The 23,085-nt window shown below is 39.5% G+C and overlaps 1 protein-coding gene and 1 long non-coding RNA gene across 9 annotated transcripts in view; one reads left to right on the forward strand and one right to left on the reverse strand.

The window, feature by feature from the left end:
- LOC124632886 (voltage-dependent T-type calcium channel subunit alpha-1G-like) overlaps positions 1-23,085 on the forward strand; it is a 131,261-nt gene that overhangs the window by 92,370 nt on the left and 15,806 nt on the right. For 4 of the 8 annotated variants that reach the window (XM_047167872.1, XM_047167874.1, XM_047167875.1 and 1 more), the window contains exons 7-21: positions 7,652-7,823; positions 10,137-10,413; positions 10,496-10,588; positions 10,877-11,109; positions 11,557-11,671; positions 13,079-13,189; positions 14,191-14,344; positions 15,547-15,743; positions 16,638-16,821; positions 17,131-17,341; positions 18,299-18,508; positions 21,246-21,411; positions 22,099-22,254; positions 22,469-22,603; positions 22,731-22,901. In XM_047167872.1, coding sequence (XP_047023828.1) covers positions 7,652-7,823; positions 10,137-10,413; positions 10,496-10,588; positions 10,877-11,109; positions 11,557-11,671; positions 13,079-13,189; positions 14,191-14,344; positions 15,547-15,743; positions 16,638-16,821; positions 17,131-17,341; positions 18,299-18,508; positions 21,246-21,411; positions 22,099-22,254; positions 22,469-22,603; positions 22,731-22,901 — 2,585 coding nt within the window. Of the gene's footprint in view, positions 1-7,651; positions 7,824-10,136; positions 10,414-10,495; positions 10,589-10,876; positions 11,110-11,556; positions 11,672-13,078; positions 13,190-14,190; positions 14,345-15,546; positions 15,744-16,637; positions 16,822-17,130; positions 17,342-18,298; positions 18,509-19,507; positions 19,626-21,245; positions 21,412-22,098; positions 22,255-22,468; positions 22,604-22,730; positions 22,902-23,085 lie in introns of all 8 variants that reach the window. The other 4 variants (XM_047167873.1, XM_047167879.1, XM_047167876.1 and 1 more) reach the window with 3 other exon arrangements.
- LOC124632889 lies at positions 14,094-15,693 on the reverse strand. The gene is made up of 3 exons (XR_006984685.1): positions 15,555-15,693; positions 14,621-14,657; positions 14,094-14,323 (listed from the first exon to the last, which is right to left on the reverse strand). It is a non-coding gene; the product is annotated as an uncharacterized LOC124632889 (long non-coding RNA).

A 23,085-nucleotide genomic window follows, 5' to 3' on the forward strand; every position in this document is an offset into this window, starting at 1 on the left:
CTAATGGGCCTTTTCTAAGCGTTAAATATGTACACCATGAGCCTCGTAAACAGGGGCCATAACAACAAGAAAATTCAAGCAATATTTCCTCGTAATAGCCCTACAAAAGGTAACCCTTGCGTAGTTACACTAAATTCTTAAAAGAAAATTACAAAGGGAACAGTTTAAAAGAATTAGAGTGTTTTCTATTGCTATTGAAGAGAGCTTTCTTGCTTTAAATCTCGGTGCTAAACTGTAGAGAGCTCTTTAGGCGAGGGTCCTTTCACTTTGGGTGACCCCGCACTACAGGCTTTGTAACGTACGGGTAATTTATTACGTGTTTATTTATAGGACCGGGCCCTTCCCAAGTAGGTTTATTTAGGCATCAAACGAAATATTATTAACAGTGAAACTGTGGTGACCTACCTCCTTCGCCACTTATTGGTACTGGCCGGCTGGTTTGGCAGCTACGTTCGTAAAAATGAAGACTTGTCAAACCAGTCGGCAGTCGGTTTTTTTTCTCTTTGGTAGGAAGAAAATGTATATTTTTATTGTCTCAATTTATCTTGTAAATATTATGTAAATATATCGATGTAAATACCAAACCCATTTATATTTCTTCCTACATTTGGTGACCCCGTCTGAGCACGACAACAATGTCGATCAGCAAAGCCGACGTTGACGGTGCTGAGACTAGCAAAGTCGGCATCGACGCTGCGGAGGCATGCCGCGTGGGCGTGCGAGTTCCACCGTTTTACCCTGAGAAGCCGGCGCTTTGGTTCGCGCAGATGGACGCGCAATTCGCGCTGGCGAACATCAAAACCGACGAGACGAAATACTTCTACGTCACGGGTCACCTCGACCCGAAATACGCCGACGTCGTCGAAGACATAATCGCCAACCCGCCCGCCAGCGATAAGTATGAAAAGCTCAAGGCCGAGCTCATCAAGAGGCAGTCAGCTTCACGCGAGGAGAAGGTGAAGCAGCTTCTCATGCACGAGGAGCTCGGCGACCGGAAGCCGTCGCAGTTTTACCGGCACCTCCTCAACCTCGCCGGTCCAGGTGTTCCCGAGGAGTTTCTGCGGACGATGTGGACGAGCCGTCTGCCAGCAGGTACGCAGACCATAGTGGCGTCGCAATCCAAGCTGGACTTGGCCGAGCTGGCCGAGTTAGCGGACCGTATCCACGTCATCACCGGTCCCGCGCAGGTGGCATCAACAGCTGCCGTCGCCACTGCACCGTCGTCGTCCACCAGCGGTCTGCACGCCGAGATCGCCGCGCTAAACCGGCAGATGCAGAAGATGGCGCTCAAGCTCGAGAGGTTATCCCGCAACAGAAGCCGTTCCCGTAGTCGCTCACGTCACCGGTCCAGCTCCAGAAGATCGCAGTGCTGGTACCACCAGCGGTTCGGTGATAACGCTAAGAAGTGTATTAAACCGTGCGACTACACAACGTCGGGAAATGCGCGGGGCAATCTGTGATGGCGGCCGATGATTGTCCGAGCGCTGGTCGCCTCTTCGTCACCGACCAAAGGTTGAAGATACAGTTTTTGGTTGACACCGGCAGCGACCTCAGTGTATACCCCCGGTCGGCGATTCCGCGACGATTAGGAAAAACAGAGTATGAACTGCGTGCAGCAAACGGCACTGTGATAAACACTTACGGTTTTGTGAGCTTAACATTAAACCTAGGGTTGCGCCGCGACTTCGCCTGGCGATTTATTGTTGCAGACGTTACAAGGGCGATAATAGGTGTGGATTTTTTGTCTTATTATAATTTGGTTGTCGATTGCAGGAACCAACGCCTCATCGACAACCATACTACGCTCTCCACCCCGGCGTCGCCTGTCCGCCGCTCTGATGATGTGTCTTCGGTGAGGGTGAGTCTCGGTGATTCCGCGTTTACACACATACTGCGGGAATATCCCGACATCACTCGACCTCGCGGCATACACGACACATCCAAACACAATACAGTACACCACATTCGTACTACGCCAGGGCCACCAGTATCTTCATCCCCACGCAGATTAGCACCGGACAAATTAAAAATTGCGAAGGCCGAGTTTGATGACATGTTGCGGTCCGGTATCTGCCGTTTATCCGAGTCACCGTGGTCGTCGCCTCTTCACCTCGTTCCTAAAAAGGGCAATAGATGGCGCCCTTGTGGCGACTACAGGATGCTGAACGCACGCACTGTCCCGGATCAATACCCTATCCGGCACATCCAGGACTTCGCGCACAGCTTGTCTGGCTGTACCATCTTCTCGCAGATTGACCTAGTTAAGGTTTATAACCAGATTCCAGTGCATCCGGATGACATCCCGAAGACTGCGATCACGACTCCGTTCGGGCTTTTCGAATTTCCGTTCATGACGTTCGGGCTTCGAAATGCCGCACAGACGTTTCAGCGCTTCGTGGATGAGATGCTCAGGGGTTTGGACTTTACATACGCATATCTTGACGATTTTTTGGTGTTCTCGAAAGACCAAAAGACGCACGAGCTGCACCTGCGTCAGCTGTTCACCAGACTGCGAGAGTATGGTATGGTCATCAACAGTGCTAAGTGCGTCTTTGGTGCGTCGGAGGTTAATTTTTTAGGGTATCACATCTCTTCCAAAGGGACGAGACCGTTGCCTGCCAAAGTTGAGGCTGTCCAGAATTTTCCTGAGCCAAAGACGGTCAGGGAGCTGCGCAGATTCCTCGGGATGCTAAATTTCTACCGCAGGTTCATCCCGAATGCCGCAGCCTGTCAAGCACCTCTCAACAGCCTGCTCTCCGACTCCGTGAAGGGTTCGCACCCTGTCAATTTCACAGCGGACCAACGTGAGGCGTTCCAGGGCTGCAAGGACAGTCTGTGTCGAGCAGCACTGTTGGCGCATCCTGACTGCACCGCCAAGATGGCGCTGGTCACGGATGCGTCTGACAAGGCTATAGGTGCAGTTCTACAGCAGCGTACCGGAGGAGCATGGGAGCCTCTGGCATTCTTTTCCAGGAAGCTGAGCGACGCGCAGGTTAAGTACTCTCCTTACGACCGTGAACTGCTCGCTATTTACGAGAGCGTGAAGTACTTCAGGCATATGCTGGAGGCTCGTGACTTCGTGATCTACACGGACCACAAACCTCTCACATTCGCCTTCACCTCTCGTAAAGAAAACTGTTCCCCACGACAGTTCCGTCACCTGGACCTGATTGCTCAGTTCACTACTGACATCAGGCACATCTCCGGGAAGGATAATGTCGTGGCGGATACCCTTTCGCGGGTTGAGGAGATTACTCAACCTGTGCCCGTCGAGAGGATCGCTGCAGCACAAGAAGATGACCAGGAGCTGCAGCAGCTGCTCGCCGGGGACAACTCACTGCGTCTGCAGTTGGTTAGCGTCCCAGGTTCACAACAGCAGCTGTACTGCGACCTCAGCAGCGGCACGCCTAGACCTTTTGTACCCAAGGAGCTGCGCAGGTCAATTTTTCTCAGCCTGCACTCCTTGAGTCACCCTGGTACTAAGGCGTCTGCCAGGCTGATTGCAGCCCGCTATGTGTGGCCTGGGGTTAGGAAGGACTGTCGTAACTGGGCTCAGAGTTGTCTGGCTTGCCAGCGCTCTAAAACCACACGGCACGTCTCTGCACCACTGCAGACCTTTAAGTTGCCCCAGGCGAGATTTGCCTTCATCCACATTGACCTCATAGGACCTTTGCCGCTGTGTCAAGGTTTCCGGTATTGTCTCACCGCCGTCGATCGCTTTACGCGATGGCCTGAGGCAATACCCCTGGCAGACATCACTGCAGAAACCGTGGCAAAGGCCTTACTGGGTGGATGGATTGCCCGATTCGGCTGCCCATCGGATATCGTTACCGATAGAGGTAGGCAGTTCGAATCGGCCCTCTTTAAGTGCCTATCCGGCATTGCTGGCTTTCAGCATCGTAGGACCACTGCCTACCATCCAGCCTGCAACGGACTGGTGGAGCGATTCCACCGTCAACTGAAGGCTGCAATCACCTGCCACGCAGGCAGCAGTTGGGTGGAATCTCTTCCACTTGTGCTGTTAGGAGTGCGCAGTGCCTTCAAGGAAGACGTACAGGCTTCCGCTGCCGAGTTAGTGTTCGGCCAGCCACTGCGCCTTCCAGGCGAGTTCTTCGACCCGCGGGTCGAGGAAACGGTCGACATGACCGATTACCTTTCTAGGCTTCGGAGTATTGTCCGGAGTTTGCAGCCCGCACCAGCAGTCAGACACAACAGCCGCTTCAAGACATTTGTCTTCAAGGAGCTGGCTACAGCCACGCACGTGTTCCTTAGGGACTGCACTGCTGGTGGTGGTCTGAAACCGGCATACTCTGGACCTCACAAGGTGCTCGAACGAGGTGACAAGGTGTTCAAACTACTGGTGAACGGTAAACAGGTCACAGTATCGATAGACCGCATCAAGCCGGCCTTCATACTGCGTGACCCTGACACCACAGCACACTCACCACACAACACTATCGCACATAACTCACCACAGTCACCACTCGACAATAACACTCATCACTACTCACCTGACGCGGATAACCGAGGCTTACCTTCGGCTGACGATGGCGTCATCAGAACGACGCGGTCAGGACGTCGCGTCCACTTCCCAGCTTATTATCGCCCTTGAAGGTCTCTGGGGGGGGGTGATGTGGTGACCTACCTCCTTCGCCACTTATTGGTACTGGCCGGCTGGTTTGGCAGCTACGTTCGTAAAAATGAAGACTTGTCAAACCAGTCGGCAGTCGGTTTTTTTTCTCTTTGGTAGGAAGAAAATGTATATTTTTATTGTCTCAATTTATCTTGTAAATATTATGTAAATATATCGATGTAAATACCAAACCCATTTATATTTCTTCCTACAAAACCATTTCATTAGGGTTCCTGAAATAATGTCACGTAAAGGGTGGCAACGCTGTGGCGATAATATATTTGCATAATAAGTTAGTGTTGAAAACTCGTTCACACTCCAGTCGTGATATTGACTTCAGTAATAACTTCTAGGAAAAGCCTAAACATATTGTGCTATATTTTTATCTTGAAATCTTACCTATATTACGCAACTCTTTTGTAAATTACTAAAACAGTACCTAAAATAGATTATAAAGTCGTGGGACTGTTAAACGATGCCTTTTAATCACTACATCATACTTACAGTACAGTATGAAGCCTTATAAGTAAGGCATAGAAAAAAAACCTAGAGGGATAGTTTGACTTTACTTCATTTACCATTAGCGTTAACGCATCATATCTCTAACCACAGGATGATAGGTAAAATGTGTGCCTTTCACAGCAAACACTGCTCTAATAATATCATATTACCTGACAAAAGCTTTTATAATATTTTCTGAGCCCATCAGGCATGCCATGGGTACTTATCCTAATGAAATTCAAGCGTACAAAGTACAAAAGAACTCCATAATATCTCGGTGGGTACTGGGTACTTATAGAAATTAACTTGAGTCAGAATCAAGAGCGAGCGTGGGTAGCGATCGATCCGCGCAACAAGTGAGACAGGCTCAGCAAGCCACTACGTCTGCTAGAGATTATCTTACACTCGCCAATATGTGGAAATCTCTAAATCGAAAATAGAAATGTTGGAAACTGAAAATGTTTTTTGTAGAAAATAGGTAGAATTGATTTTTGCCACGCATTTTAAACTGAGTTTCATTAAATATTTTTCAATATTTTGTTTAAATGTAATATAATAAATGCTTCTAAATGCAATGTTATTTGAGTTACTGAATTCAACTTTATTTACAGTCACTGATAAAATAAATCTATCAAAGTCAAATTAAAACATACAAGACAAAGCAAACACATTTATCATTAAACAAATTGAATTAAAGTCAAAGAACATTCGTAGAAATTCGAGCCACAAACAGAAATGGACCAACAAAGCTTTCATGATTTTAGTAATAAACTAATAGCATTACCTATATTACATTTGTACGACTGTTGAGTAAATGCAGAGCTATCCATATGTGGAACAAAGAGCTTTAATAACAGACTCCATTTTTGACATGGTATATTCTAGCCAACAACAGAATTTGAAGAAATAAGCACACAAAACACACGTACATTCATGTTAGTTCAGTCTCTATTAGAACTCACGTGAAATTTCAGTGTTTTCGTTTACATAGTATGAATTTAAATACGCCTGAACTGAGCTGTGAAAATTTCTAATTCCAGTATTCATTTAGTGGTAGGGTTGTACGTGATAGTGCATACGAATTAGATATTTTCAGCTAATTAAAAAAGTAGTGTGTGTTTTACTATTAACGTAACAAAGTATAGCACAGCACGATAATGGTCCCCAATAATTCCCTAGCCTCTATTAATGATGACAATAGTGTTTGTCGCACAGGATGACCCTAAACTACCTACAGACATTAATCAAGCTTTAATTATCGCAGGCCCTTCACGTTTACAAGTCGGAAATTTGCTCGGCAAGGGTACTGCCTAATCTACTCTCTACGTCCCTACGTTTGCCCTCCTTATGATGTTTACTTACCTACCTGTAGATTTTATCGAAAGTAGACAAGAAACCGGTATTAATAGGGGAGTTATGTTCCCTTGTTTACTCATAACAGCGTCAAAATATGGAATAATTTATAGAGTAAATACATTTTTAAAACAAAAGCTTTTGTTGGTGTTGGGTTTGTGTGTCTTCCTATTCATAACCTTTTCACAACAAAATAAAGAAAGCCTTTGTCCGAATTTGCATATTTTAAAGGTGGCCATTCCGACAGAATTTACGACAGTCACAGTCGTTATCAAAAGTAACATTGCATTTAGAAACAACATTGAAATTCAATAATAAATCACGGCAGCAGCGCGGACCGCCGCGACTTCCAAACGGTTAGCATTGAACATTCAAACAAAAGACGGGCTCTCGCTAAAGTTTCGCACAAAACCCCATCTGGGGCTCGCAAACAACTGGGACAATGCAACTCTGCCGCAAATTAAATCGAGCCACGCGCGCCCGCGGTTACACATACATCGGCACTAATTTGCCCTCGCACAATTTATTGCTCCCACGTGCCTTTTTATTCTGTTGAATTGAAATATACATTTTGATTTGTGTCCTAATACGACTCACGAGCTCTAGCTGACATGTTTACCAACGTGCTACCGGAATACATAAAACATCCTAGAATACACAGAGTAACGTTTCACAAATAACAAGCTCCGCAGTTGAGCACTGGTTAATCCTCTTTGGAATAGGTTCGCCCAGCTAAAACGAATTAATTGAAATCCATCTGTCTATTCATGCAGAACTGCACTTCAGCACTAAATGAATTCACAAAATTCAGCGAATTGTACTCGATCCGGTGCGAACTAATTATTGCAATATTGAACATAGAACATCACCTGTAAATACGTGTAGCTTGAATTCGATTAACGTGTGTATTAATAAGTTTAAATTTTCCAATGAAATATTAATCTCTGTTTCAGATTTCTGGGTAAGACTTCATTAGTAATAAAGCAAGGAGATAATTAAACTAACCGCCTACAACACATGTCTTATTGTTCTCAATAATTACTCTTAATTGTTTGATGTTCCCTACACTCATAAAAGCAATGTTATCCCTAAATATTATGACCACTATTATGGTTAAGCTGTGAGTTAATTTTGTTTATGTTAATGTCAACTTTATTACTTCAGGTATGCGTATCCTGGTGATGTTGCTACTGGACACGTTACCCATGCTAGGAAATGTTTTGCTGTTATGTTTCTTCGTATTCTTCATATTTGGCATCGTGGGAGTTCAACTCTGGGAAGGAATTTTGAGACAACGCTGTGAATTCGTCCCACCACCGAATGTACTGCGACCCAAGTATGTTTTCACACCATTTATATCATTCTTACTGGGGTGCAGTGCGAGACATATGACCCGTCTCCTACTGCCTTCCCGGCATTACCGTTGATTTAAGTCATAGGCGTTTGTTAGTGTTGGATTATATACCCGAACTGTTTGACGCAGCATATTGAGTGGCAATGTTTAAAGTTTTGTGGATGAAATTACAGCTGAAATGACTTTTTCATTTGTTCCATTTGCTCGAGAGCGCTCGTCTTAGCGGCACGTCCCATTGCTAACGTTGACTGCATGCAATATTTAACGCTTCTATCCTGGGCGAGCACATCCATCGCTGCTCTATATATCATTTTGACATTTTGTACTTTGTCATTGCATATTGTTTTTGCACTGTTACTAACATTTTAACAAACGCGCATGTTGAAGAATTCAGCTTACAGTCGAATTACCTACAACACACTTAAATATTGCATTCCGTCAACACCCACATTTGAGTATAATGTAACTGAACACAACAAAACGAATCATTCGACAATGTAGTACATATCAATATCTATCCCCAATCCGGTACTCCATTCATACTTATGTAACAAACTACATAAACTTTGCTGCATTCAGTTGTTTCGAACATACCAACCCAAACATAGTACAAAGTAGAAAATAACCGCCATAGCAAACATGAACCGATAATAGCCATTCATAGTCGATACTAACCAAAACATCCAGATTTAGTACAAATAGTTCCAAACCAAGATTCAAACTAACAATGTCGTTTTATTTATAGAGAGCTATTGTTGAACCTAGTGAATATTCTTTGGAAAATACGGATAATAAGACGGCATTGTTAGGGACTGTTACCTTACAGACCTTTAGAAGTAAACTTAGGTACATAACACCCGTCACGGCTCCTCAATTTATGTTCCAGAGACCTGTCCGAATGGTACAGAGTGCGCGTCAGAGTGAACTCGTAAGGATTTGCGATCAAAATTAATGTGTTTCTATTAAGAACATTGCGAACTGTTGTAACGTGTACCTTCACACATCTGCCGTCCAGATGTGCTATCGTATTTGCTTCCCCTTCACGAATTGGCAGTTTCGAAGAGACGCTAGGTCTCTCATTACTTGTCGCTATTTCAATAATATCACTCTTGATTTGCTCAATTTTATTCAGAACTGCCGGTTTGTTTCTAATCAAAAAAACAATGGGTAGTTCTATTGACTTCTCTGAAATTATGTGAAGTACTATTTCCTTTACTTATGATTTCGCAATATTATTTAATGGACAGTGCATATGGAATAAGTTGTATATCTGGTTTCAAATGACTTCAATTGCCTACGTTTAATATGGAAATATTTTTGTCAAAATTTATTCAACTTTAGGTTACTCTATTTCAAGAAAACTAATACTAATCTACACATCAATTTTACATTTTCATTATTCATTAATAACAGACTTTAATTTAACAAACAATATTCAATATTTAGCTTTGTTTTAAGCATTTTCGTCTAATAATCTATTAATCCGCATTTATTTATAGTTTTATTAGTTGAATAAATAACATTTTACTGTTATCTAAAATGCATATAATATGCACTGCAGCTTTGCACGTCGGGTCGTTCAACTGTTAGAAGTATCTGAAAGACACGTTAGTCTGAAGTTGTGACCAATAAAACCTTACAGCTATCATCAAGAACAAGCCCCGTAACGACCGGGCGCCAAATGATGTGGGTTACGGCCAGTGCTCGTGTTTCTATGTACCTGTCTACCTGATAACGACCCAATGCTACTGACGTTAATCTGTTCCGACGATAGTCGCCAGAGTTTCCCCGCCATCTTTACAAACGCTACCATTACCATTAATTGGGACTGCTATTGATCCTCAACTCCTTTCTTCGCTTCCATTCTAGCATGATTGCATGCATCGTGTGTCTCGATGTATATAATAGTAAATGTTTCTCCATTTGCATGGATATTAGAAGTAGAGACGATATATCAATGTTAACTGTTAGATACAACCAAGATACTTACTCAAAAACAAATTCAGACTAATTACGGCTCTACAAACAATCTGGAAAGGAAGGTCTTTTTTAAAATTATATTGTCAATATTTTTCGGATCATTTGTAGAACAGTTTTACAGTTCATTTGAAAGGCTTTCACTGTGAAATAAGTAAAACTGTATTGAAACGCAAATGTCTAGAAATCCAAGTCCATAGTAAAAACTTATTAAATGTGTAACTTCACACGACAAAATCTTAACATTATCCAACCCTATAGGGATACAAATGTAGCAAATATTCAGTTCACATACAAACGTCTTAATTCGTTTTACAGTATATCATTCTACTACGAGTTTTCAAAGGAGTTGGACTACATTTGCACGACGCCCGAAGACAATGGGATGCACACGTGTGGGGACTTCCCTCCCTACAGATACGGACCTCTTGTGTGCAACGAAACGGCCAAACCGTTCTCCTACAACCTGCCGACCAACACGTCTTGTGTCAATTGGAATCAGTATTACACTAACTGTACTCAAAGGGGAAACAACCCCTTTCAAGGCACGATCTCCTTCGACAATATCGGACTCGCGTGGGTCGCTATTTTCTTGGTAAGCCAACTTATTTGGAAAATGTTTTACCTCGTCTTATAAATAGAACCCAATAAGGAAATAATGTCTATTGTGTTTTCAGGTGATATCGTTAGAAGGCTGGACGGATATAATGTATTATGTACAGGACGCGCATAGTTTTTGGGATTGGATTTATTTCGTACTGCTGATTGTGGTTGGTATTTCATTTTCAACAAAAATATTCGTGTTTATTTAAGCTTTCACCCCGCCCATAAATATTTACAGCATATCACTACCTTCCATATTTAACCTGCACGCTTAAAACAAACAAGCGTGAAAACCGCTATAAAAACAACACATCAATAAAAAAGGCAGCAAAAAATAAAGGGAAAACACAAACGTTACGACCATAACAATAACATTAGTTTGGCAAAAACTGAAACGATCAGTCAAGTCCGCTCTAACGATCCCATTATCTCATAAACACATATTTGTCTTATAGATCGGATCGTTTTTCATGATCAACCTCTGCCTGGTCGTCATAGCGACTCAGTTCAGTGAGACGAAGAAACGTGAAATGGAACGTATGAGGGCGGAACGTGCCCGTTTTACGTCAACGTCTACTCTTGCTTCTTCGACCAATAACAGTGAACCCGCTACGTGTTATGCAGAAATTGTCAAATATGTCGCACATTTGTGGAGACGGTTTAAAAGGAGAATGGCTAAGAAGATCAGGTAATATTCCTCTTTTAAATATAACAAGAACTTATATAACTGGTATAGGCACAAGTAAATTGAAAGATGAGCATAATTCTTATACAGAAAGATAAAATATCTACTTTCTTTAGAGTAAAACAATGAAAACAGATAAGGGATTTAAATTTTCCATCCTAATTAAATTGTCTCGTATCTTTTTCTTTCCTCTTCGAAATATTGTGAAATCCGTAAATTGGTACAAGTATTTTCCTTAAGAACTACGATATTTATACCAACGCCAGACAATTTACATTGCAAATACCGATGAATACTCCTTTGCAAATTGCTAGCATATTTTTTATAAATAATCAGAATGAAAATTATTTTTATGCCCAGATATTTTTGAGCGATATTTTTTTTACTGATTTTATGAAACTGGTATTTTTTAAGCGTGAATATTTGAAATTCATCAAATATTTCTCGCAGGGTCTATCGATATCAACGTGCTCAGTTACGTTGGAGGACGAGCAGGGAAACTCTTCAACTACCCGCTAATAAGCCGAAACAACATCATCCCTGTTGCCCGCGTGCTCATCCACAGGTAACGTATTTAATTTTGAAAAGGAAATCTACAATGTAAAATGTATAAGGATAATATTATGAGAAGGTTGATTTCACCAAAAGTTTGTCTTGCATCTAAGAAAATACACGGTGAAAAAGTGCTAGAGGATAATGTCAGTAATGTTTGTTATTCTTTCATAACAAAAATAAACGATAGGATGAACTTAGACGAAACTTGGCACTATGTTCTGAGTTAATACAGTTTTTGTCCAGTTCCAAAGTTGTGAGCAAAAACAACGAGTGGTACTTCTCAAACTGAATTTAAATACAATTTTAACAAAACCCGCCGTTAAAATTATAAACATTATCCTTTTCCGATACTTTTGTTTCATCTAAAACAAGTAAAGTTTATCAGCTCATTATACCGTTCAGGATTACTTGGTACATTCTCATCAACCGGTTGTAATGAATTTCATAATAATAACTCTCCAAGTTTTCGTTCGTCTTCGTTCTTAGAAAGCGGGGCTTATAATAAAATATTCGTGAACTCTTATAAAGCTGTTTCCGTGTCGAGGTCGTGTAGGCATTGTATTCGACATAGCGGAATCATTAGGAGGCTTCTACTTGTTAAACTTTTCTACATATTTTATTTCTATAAATGGAATCGATGTAATAAAAGTCGGAATAAGTACTCGAGATGTAACTTAAGATGCGTACGCAGAAAAGTATGAGTATGTAAGGCGAGCTCTGTATTACTGTTATTGATATCTTTATTACAAGGGTGGATTTTAGTCTATCAGTCAATACAATAAAAATGAATAAAACTTACTTGGTGCCAAACCAATCAATGTAAACTCACTCCTATACATTTTCAAGGCGCTAAAATTATAAATTATTCAAAGACTTCAATCTGCCGGTTTTAGGCACTCAGTTTCGAACTTATTACAAATTCTGAAGTTTTAAATACAACTCTTTATGCGTTAGCAGTTACTGTTACCTGCATTGCAAAGGAAACGGTTGATAGTATTTGTGTTTTACTAAATATTTCTTTAGGTAAAAGTAAAAAAAACAATCAGATGTTTTTGATTAGGTGAATTCGGTTAATCTACTTACAACTAGCTTTATAAGGTATTCCACATTGTGCATGCTTTCACAGTATATAACCAGCAGTCAATAATCTGGTATCTTATAGCATTAAACAATATTGGCCTTACTACAAAAACTTAAACATCTGTTTTACACTTGTCTATAAAAATTGTGGCTGCAAAATGAACCATATGTCAACGTCATAATCTGTCATTTTTTTAGACAAGTCTTAAACTGACGTTTACAATTTTTTGTGGTAAGACGGTAAATGTATGTTTTTAAAACATAGAAGAGGTACCTATAAATTGAATAACCTAAATTCGTACAAAATTTGTATATCCAAAACCCTCACATTTTGTAGCAGGGTAACGGCGGCAAGAGTGTGAGTGAGGAGGGCTGTGCAGGGGGCGACGAGCCAGTCCGCCGCCCCAGCCTGTTGCGCGTGCCCTCGCTGTCAGCCGCCGATCTTGAGGTAACTATCACATTATTCGTACCTTACTGTTTTGTTTTAGGTCCAGTCGAGTGTTATCCGCTGATCTTTTGGTACCACATTATTCAATTTTACCTGGCAATTTTGTTCTAGAATGGTGCATGCACTATAGGGTTCACTCAAATGTTATGTAGTTCAGTTCAGTTCAAGTTAAGTGTGTCGAGATGACGAATGACCCGTTCAGTTGGGCCTGTCACTTTTTGGAGCTTTTGCGATAAATCGATTCGAATGTTTGTCAACTGTTTTTGTATTTGATAGGTGTTTTTCGAGAAAGATAAATAATGATTATGATGGAGAATCTGATACCTACTTGATGTTGTACATAGAAGGAAGCTAGTGCTTGGAAATTTGGTTTTGGGTGGTCATTTAATTCCTAATGTAGGTATTTCTAAATAACCCAGCAATTACGTATAAACGTCGAAGCCAGCCAAAATACATACTAAATGTAACCGACACAGTCACTTAATAATTCAGCGATTCAAAGAAATTCTTGTTAAAGCTAAATAAATATTTGGTCCTCAAAAGCACCATTTATTTGGTTGTAGGAATTTGTATGTATGTAAATACGGGTAAGTACTTTAATTTATTCTGTGTGTACTCCTGTTATGTCCATTTGTGCGGGTAGAAATTTAAGCGATTTAGAAATGTTAATATTCGATCCCTAAGAGCCGTTTAAACGATCCCGCCTGTTGCGCGTACCCTTGGTCTTCCCTATCTTGAGGTAAAATGAACGATTTATTTTATGTAATTAAGTAACCGTTATTTTGTATGAGGGTCTATCTCTAGTAATAGTTATTGGAACATCGAGTGATTTGGGTATTATGGTGATTTCCTTTCACTCTATTAATGTTATTTTCATTTCAAGAGAATATTCAAGAGAAACCACTTTTGGGTTGTATCATATATATTGTTTAGCTATAATACTTATCTAGGTCCAATAATACGAAATCAGTAGAGATCGTACAATGATAGATTTTCCACAGAATGCATCAAATCTATCACTACTATCGCCGCCCTCATTGAGCCGTCGTCGTTCCTCTGTGATGTTCAGTGACACCGTGTTGCTGCACACTCCGACCACTCCTCACGGTGCACATCCGCACAATGTGTGCTCTTCTGAAAAAATGACTCAAACAGGTAAATATGTCAAATGTTATTAGTTCTGTAAATAAACTATTAATCTTTACATTTTGGAAATGTTTGTAAACTTGTGGAAGGTTCTATATTCGTGTCAATGACACACTACAAAAACCTACTTCATGCTATTACGCTATCAGATTTTCTGAAGTTCTTGTTCAACTGTTCTACAAAGCCTGTTGGAAAAACACGAAACAAAACATTTGTGTTTTAGCATTACAATGCTTTATAAATGTGCAAATACGTACGCTTGTAAAAAATAGCAGCTACTTTTACCTGTTGCTTGTAAGCACTCGAAACTTTCCCCATCTTACTGCGAACAAAACCCAACTTGTGAATACACTACGAAACACTTTACATTCAATAGTGTTGAAACTTTTTAACAATTCGAATGAATATTTGTAGATTCATTGAGTCAGCGTGACTGGCTTAAGAGCCAAAGTGGTGAGTCTAGGTGACGGTAGAACTAGACGACGCTATTAGCCGGGCATGTGCAAGCTCTACTCAACTTCTCGCTTCTTCTTCCTCTAATTCTTCATAGAAATACCTAAACAGGATTAGGAAATAAACCAGAGGAACACGTTTTCTGAAATTGGTTTGACGCTTTTCCCCTTCTCAGCATAGGTCTAGAATTCCTACACTTTTGAGACCTGATTTACATATAAAAATCTTTAATCTTCTTTGAGTTACCTATTTTACCTTGAAAACATCTTGTTATAATCCATCGGGAGATTCCGAAAACATTTCTCAGAAAATATTCTTCAGTTTAATGGCCAACTTGAGACCTCGGTGGAAACGATAAATACTTTATGCTGAATTTGCTGATCTTATTAAAATATTTAGGGGTTATGTATTGCTGAAATTGTACGGGTTCAGGAGGAATAAAATGAATGTTTTTCTGTTTCAAAGCAAAAAAGGTTTAGATAACGCCCACAGTATTAATTTTGTACATAGCAAACACATGTGGGCGGTTTGCGAATCCGTGTGTTTAGTAGAAGTGATATTTCATAGCAGCTTTCCAGTCCTATCTGAATTTTATGAAAGAAACCTCTTTTGCACGTATCATCAGTGTACGTTATTACGTTCAAGACGAGGTTTCAGGGCCATTTTTAACTTCTATAGAACAAGATGTTTTCAATCCCTTAGAAATAGTTTTGTCCTTTAGTCCGTGTGTATGTAGTGTCACTTATTTGGGGGCATAGAGTTCGACCTGCCGACAGGCGACACGGCGGAGGAGCGCGCGGCGGCGGGCGGGACCATGTCGTGTCAGGAACTACTGGCATTGTCAGGAGCGTTGTCTGCCGCCCTCCCGACTGGACAAGTGGCCCTGGACTCCTTCTTTGAAGAACTTACGAAGGGCATCAGCAAGAGAGCTGGGGAGGAGAAAATTGATACTAGGGTGAGTTCTGCGTTCTATTATACAGTTGTACACACGATCATTCCTTACGCTTTATACTATTTATTGCACTCATTAAAGTGGTATCTTAAATAATTGCATCATTTAAAAAGTTTTTTACCATATAGTCGTATTAGGTAATGTCAGTCAAAAAGTCTGCATTTGCCATCTATGTTCCTGCTCAAGGCACCTCAAAAACCCGTGAATTTCTATAGACTTAATAAAAGCAGCATAAAAACGAGAACCCCTCTACAAAGAGTGTAAACATTTATGTAACCTTTTTAGTACTTTTTTGTGAGAATACTCAAGAAATAATAAAAAGTACCGTATTCAATTCAATTATTTTGTTTGTTGCTGTTATCAAAACAACGTCTTCCAAGTTAATAATAAATTATTATATTCACGGTAAAAGACTTCTTGTACATACCTGAAACTAAATTAATTAGAGTTAAACTTGCACAATTTATAACCGGGCCGCGATGTATCTGTCATCGTAAAATCTTCATTGGAAAATTTAATAGCAAGTTGTACAAAGTTGTATTTCATTCCACGTCGGTAATGCTGTTTTCCGACGATAGATTGAAATATGACTTAGTTTGTTTTGTTCAATTTGCTTTTGTTGGTGATGTAGATGTTCTCGTATTTATAATGATTTCATTCATTACTATGAGTAATAAATAAGGATTATACCTATATTACCTACACACAATTTTTTCATTTATTACATCCACAGTAGATAGAATTTTATGTTATGTATATGATAATCGTAAATCGCCTTCAGAAAGATAAAAAACTATCAACTTGACAACTTACGAGGTACTAATAAAAACCTACAGCAATTCACCCTCTAAAAAACAAATGAACAATTATTCTCTTTATTCCTTTGTCTACAATCAGATCGTAGAAATAGAAGATTTCTCCTGCTGTGCGGACCTGCTCGCCGCTGAAGCCGCAGCCAAGGAAACGCGCAAGAGTCGCATCAGTAACATGTGTTCCAAGTTCTGGAGCAGAATATCAAGAGCACTCTCCAAGCTTAGGAAGAAGATCAAGTTCATTGCTGACCATAAATATTTTCAACAAGGTAAGATGGTCATGAAACAAAGAAACATAGACTGCAGTAGGTACCCATTTTTAGGTACAAAAAATAATTCATACATTCTTTTACGTATAAGTCCAAGCTTCTGGGATACTAAAGTTATACTAAGTTACTTGAAATTATATGTAAGGGAATCAAAATGTCTTTTTCTTTGAAACAATCAATCTAAAATATATGATTGTATAAAAATAGAGTTTTTGTAGAATTCTAAAGCTCCGGCCATGCCTAAACGGATAACAATACCATTCATCCCCGTCAATTTAATTCCATACATCTCAGAGCTGCAATTTTCAGGCATTCTACTGGCGATCCTCATCAACACGCTATCAATGGGCATTGAGTACCACAATCAACCGGAGGAGCTCACTGTCATTGTAGAAATCAGTAACGTCGTCTTCTCGGCTATATTTGCCGTTGAAATGTTACTCAAGATCGTGGCTGAGGGCCCCTTTAAGTATATCTCCAATGGGTTCAACGTCTTTGATGGTGTCATCGTTATACTTAGGTAAGTTTGAGTGACGTGGTTATTTCTTTTGGGGTTTTAAAAATAACTTGATCAAAAGAATTCATTAACACATGAAAAGAGAGACATTCTGGACTACATTTTTCAAAAAGCAATTTTCTAGTCGTCAACAACTACGTAATGTTCAAAGAGAAAATCAATTTCACTTCGAAAAATAGCATTGAATATTTATGCTGCATTATAACTCTATTAATGTTTCACAAAACATATTACCAAAAGCTTTTATAAAGCTCATTACTATTGAATTAAATCAACATCAGTTTTATGCACGGCTCACAAATAAAATATCAAAGAAAAATACTTCGAAATACCACTAGAACCGAATGAGTATTACATTAAAACGAAGTATAAAATAATATGGATTAAAGCTAATATGAAATATTGACTACAATGTACTCTACTTTGTGTTCCAATTGCAAAATAGGTTTTGTTCTAAATGAATTTTATACTGGTAAAAATGTTATTGGGAAAAAAGTCACATTACAAAAAAGGTTTCCTCTGGTTTCACAAAATAATTAAAGCGATGTCCTCAAAGGACAATGTGAAATATTGGCTGTGATACCTCGCCCCGCTCAGGGGTGTCCGTAATTGACTATTTGTGGTTTTGAACCCCGGCTCCGATGCACGGGTAATATAATGGTGATTCACCCCCGTTCACAAGTACATTTTGCTTTGTGAAGGACGAACGGAGATAAATCACGTTATCGACTTTACGTGAATTTCTAAAGCAACCACCTGTACTCGGTGCTGCTTTAGTGTTTTATTACACTGGCTATTACATTCCTAAAATTTATTTAACCTAGAAAATACATTATCCGTTTTTTATCATTATCTTTCAATATTTAACTTTTTTAAATAAAACCATAGTTTAGTCGGTTTTTAGTTAAATTATATTCAAAGTCAACAATATTGAAGTTATTTTTGTTATTTTACGAACAGTGCATTCGAACTGGCACATAGCATGGGCCAGGAAAAAGACATGGCTGGCAATTCAGGGTTGTCCGTCCTCCGTACGTTTCGCCTCCTTCGAATACTCAAGTTGGTGAGGTTCATGCCCAACCTGAGGCGGCAACTATTCGTCATGCTGCGGACCATGGACAACGTCGCCGTCTTCTTCTCACTACTAGTACTATTTATCTTCATATTCAGGTAAATATCAACATATTACTACAAACCTTAGAACATCAAACCACGGAGACAGATCAGGTTTTGTTAAATGAGACTTATAGAAAAGGTAACATAAAACATGAAATAAATGATAACGATAAAATGCATGAAATTAAAACTACAGATATAAACTTTAGGTTCTTTTGTGTTTATTATTTTAGAAAACGTGAAACTGCTTTTATGAGTTTCCTGAAAATACTTTTCTTTCCAAAATTATTTTGAAGCCTATCTGTTCTACTTAAGTACCTACTTATTAATATCCAATATCTCGAACAAAACAATTTCTATTATTTTGTTTCTTTGCTTTTACTTAGTCTAAATGGATAAACAATTTCAAAATCTCACTAGGGACTTAATAGGCGTTATGTAAATATCTGTCTACAAACCTGACCTTTAAAGTTGAACTCTTTATTATTATTTCTTTATGTAAACTCAGTATTCCTCTCACCTGTATCGTAGTAAACTAGTAGTCAAACATCACAGCCCCCAGCAATCACTCATTGATTGCTCAATCAGATTTTTCATTTTTCCGTAGCAAAAGAAGATTTATTCGACTCTCCATAAAAATATGAAATTCTGAATGTTTCTACTTAACTGTCACACCCGCATCCCTTAACCTGTGCACTAACTGTGAGTGATTTCTCCTTTTTCTTTTCGATCTTATCCTTATGTGTCTCAACCACCTCTGTCTTTGACATTCCACCCACTACACACTGCCACTATCCACACTCTTTACAACTTTTTCTCTTCTATTTATTATATCTTATCAACCATAGTGACTTCACGCTTTTGTGCTTTTCGTCCACTTCAGTTCTTTAACACTTGCACTTTGATCACTCATCTTCTTAGCAAATATCAACACATTTATATATGTATTCTATATATCCTTTATATTTTGTATATATCTGCCCTCCCTTGTGTGTGGAAAGGTTTATGATAACCGTATTATTATCTAATCGCATATTGCGTGGTAACGTTCAGCATCCTCGGTATGAACCTCTTCGGGTGCAAATTCTGCGAGAAAGACAAGCACGGCGATCAAGTGTGCGACAGAAAAAACTTTGATACGCTCTTGTGGGCCTTTGTCACGGTGTTTCAGGTATTCAACATTTTAAATTAAAATACCTAACAGACAACCCAGAAACAGACTGAACTTGCAACATTACTAAACGCTTACCCACGGGTCCGTCAGCAGCCAACACTCATTGACAGTATGACAATCCCGAATAACCGAAGGTTGTCTTGTCACGGCTAATCGACTAACCACGAGAGTACACAAACGACCGTTCACTCTGCTGCAAGAGACTCTCGAACACACATAACTGTACAGCAATCAAGTAACACTAACGGAGAGATCGAGCTTGCAGCACAGTGCGTTGTCAAAACAAGCGTTCAGTCGCGTAACCGCTACCCTAGAACCCGCGTAGTGAGATCTAGTACCATTCGTAACAAATTGATCAAACTTCATCTAGTGTCACGTTCACCATGTTGTTCGTACAGTACTCCCATCAGAAGTTGTCCAGAGCACATTAGTCAGTGAGCTTGGTTGAGTAGTAGGTTAGCTTGAGGTCGTTCGAAGCCGAGTCGCGGGTTAACCTGTTCGTCAGTTCCTCTACTCCCACTACTACAACTGCACTCAGTTATACAGTATATCTATCACTCTGCATGCTGCTTCTATTATTTAGGTATTAATCTTGGACAGCTTGGAATCAAATTGGTGGAAAGTTGTTTAATAATAACTTTACGAGCGAGAGAATGATTCTGTATTTCGGAACTTAAAAGATTATACGACAAAAGTTTCCACCAGTTTTGTTATCAACCCTGGCATCCTTGTTTTTAACTTCAGTAACAATCAAATTTTCAATTACTTCCCCTTTCTTGAACTCTTGACTTCCACTTTATTAATAACAGAAGGTATAGCTCCTCTCATCTAAATTTCCTTTTCTCTTTTCCATCTGCATTCTCAGGATGAATTTATAATTTAAATATTACTGCATTATAATTTGAATGACTTTTGCCACGAATTGTATAATGATACAGTATGAATGAGAAATTTCTTTGATTATAACTTAATTATCTTTTACGCACTTTACTTTCGCCACTTTATTTCCTCCTCCAGTTTTTTTTATTGCATTTTCTACTTTTATTATAATAATGAGGCAGTATAAAGAAGTACATAATTTAAGTATTAAGTTTGTCGAGGAACTTAATTGCACAAATAACACGATGTTAATAAAAGTAAATACATAATTTAGTTTATTAACATGTATCCGTTGGTTGTAGCGTTCCAACGGCGATAACACTGCTTAACCATTTAGGCTTTTGTTTATAATTAATTACTACATCACATCCCAAATTAAGATCACTAGGACGATTGTATGAAGTAAAACTAATTTTACGGCACGTTCTCGTGTAGATACACAGGTATGAATGCACTACTAATACTGATTGTGTGCATTATAGATCTCCCCAGTATGACAACAGCATCGGTTCTGACTATACTTCCTTGTCATGGCACTAACTGCACACAATAGATGCGTGAATGCAATAACTTTGCAGACCGTAACATTAGTCTTATTTCAGTAGTTCGTTCATGAGCGCAGGTTGCAGTGTTAACGTCTCGTACGCAACAATTATGTCGTCAGGATGACTCGGTCGCGGCGTTTGCGCATAGCGTTTTGTTTTTCTTTCATTTTTACATCGACTCCACGACGAGCAGTATTCTGGGCATGTATCTATTCGGTGGTAAGTTTTGCAAGTTCGTCGAAGACAATGGCAGCGAGCGGGATTGCACCTGCCCTGAGATCATCTCGCACCATCCCAAGTGTGAGTGCGACAGGAAACATTTTAATAACATCCTATGGGCTACCGTCACCGTGTTCCAGGTAAGCCTTGAGCGGTACGCTACACTAGGCTCAGTAATAGACGGTTTATTTGCGATCCCGTATCAATTTGTTTTAGAACATAGTCGCCGCGAGTTTCTCGTAATTACCAACATCATGATTGGAACTGTGTATTTGTTTTGTCTTGTTTGACAACTTGCTTTGGGTTGTGAGAAAAGACGAGTAAATAAACGTAACGACTAACATGAATGAACATGTTTTGTACATTACTAGATTTGGCACAAGCGAGAGATCCGCAGTAGTAACGTAGTACTTACTGGTACATTTTGGTAATGCACTATAAGGAGCGCTCCGTAGTTAGTTTGCATCTTGCTTAGTAGTGAATAGCATTAGGTAATGCTGAACCCTGCTTGTGTACTCAAACTCGCCGTCTGTGTTCCCTTTCATTACTGTGTATTATAATAGTGAACACCGACACAACAACATGACACTTGTCAACACTAACACGCTAATTATACTAACAACAGATTTTTGTATTTTATTTACTTTAATTTATTAACATTGAAATAATGTAATATTTTGTAACACCAAAAGGCACGACTTAATACAATATGACAGCACACCTTGCTTATTTTGATTTGTTGAACAAAATCGGATTTATACATATTTGATGTGGTAGAACAATTTAGACGGTTGAATGACATTCTGACTAGGTGTAAACTATTTCAGGTTTTGACTCAAGAAGACTGGAATGTTGTATTATTTAATGGTATGGAAAAAACAAGTCACTGGGCTGCTTTATACTTTGTTGCCCTTATGACTTTTGGAAATTATGTACTGTTCAACTTGCTAGTTGCTATACTTGTTGAAGGGTTCAGTTCTGAGGTAAGCATGGTCTTCATAATATTATTAGTTTACGAAGATTTTTTGAGTATTTTAGATGTAAATAAATTGTGTTTCTCTTTTACGTATTCGTAGAAATTGCTTTTTTTACCCGTGAATGTTTAAGAACGTGCGCGTATTCTTTCATTACTTATTCTTACATACCTCTGCCGCAAAAATTCCAATCAAATTCTCATGTGTAATTCAAATGTTTTAGCGAAATGAGAGAAGGGAGCGTGAACAACGCGAGCTGGCAAAATCAAAATTGTCGAGCGAATGTTTCTCAGACAATAACGAATTGCACTACGACGACTCGAACTCGGGATCACATTCCAGCGAGAGCTTTTCACAGGTAAAGTATTCCAGATACTTTTTCATTAAGACAGCGAGAACAACGTTATTCAATTTAAAACAATGAACTAAGAAATGCTCCCACTAAAAAACAATCCAAGCATTCCATCAAGAGTTTATGTCCACAGAATGAAATAAAAAACTATTGGAGGTCAGCGGATGATGTGCGAAAGGCTAAAGATGATGTGAACGGACATAAAGAGAAGGCGATGAAATCACGCCGTAAAACCAAGTCGTCGGCACATCATCCCACACTTTGTAAGGACTGTGCACAATCTAACAAGTGTAATCTACAAAAGGTATGTTAAAGCTGTAGAATGACATAAAAAAATCACACGAATTAATGAATAATTCAAATTAGGTGGATTACTCATATTCGTCAGTATTTTCACTTAACTAATAAGAATATCCATAGCTATTAATATAATACGTCCTTTTCTTTTCAATAATGCAAATCACTATTTTAATATTTATCAAAATTGT

Source organism: Helicoverpa zea, chromosome 9, assembly GCF_022581195.2.
Source record: "Helicoverpa zea isolate HzStark_Cry1AcR chromosome 9, ilHelZeax1.1, whole genome shotgun sequence".
Classification (NCBI taxonomy): Eukaryota; Metazoa; Arthropoda; class Insecta; order Lepidoptera; family Noctuidae; genus Helicoverpa; species Helicoverpa zea.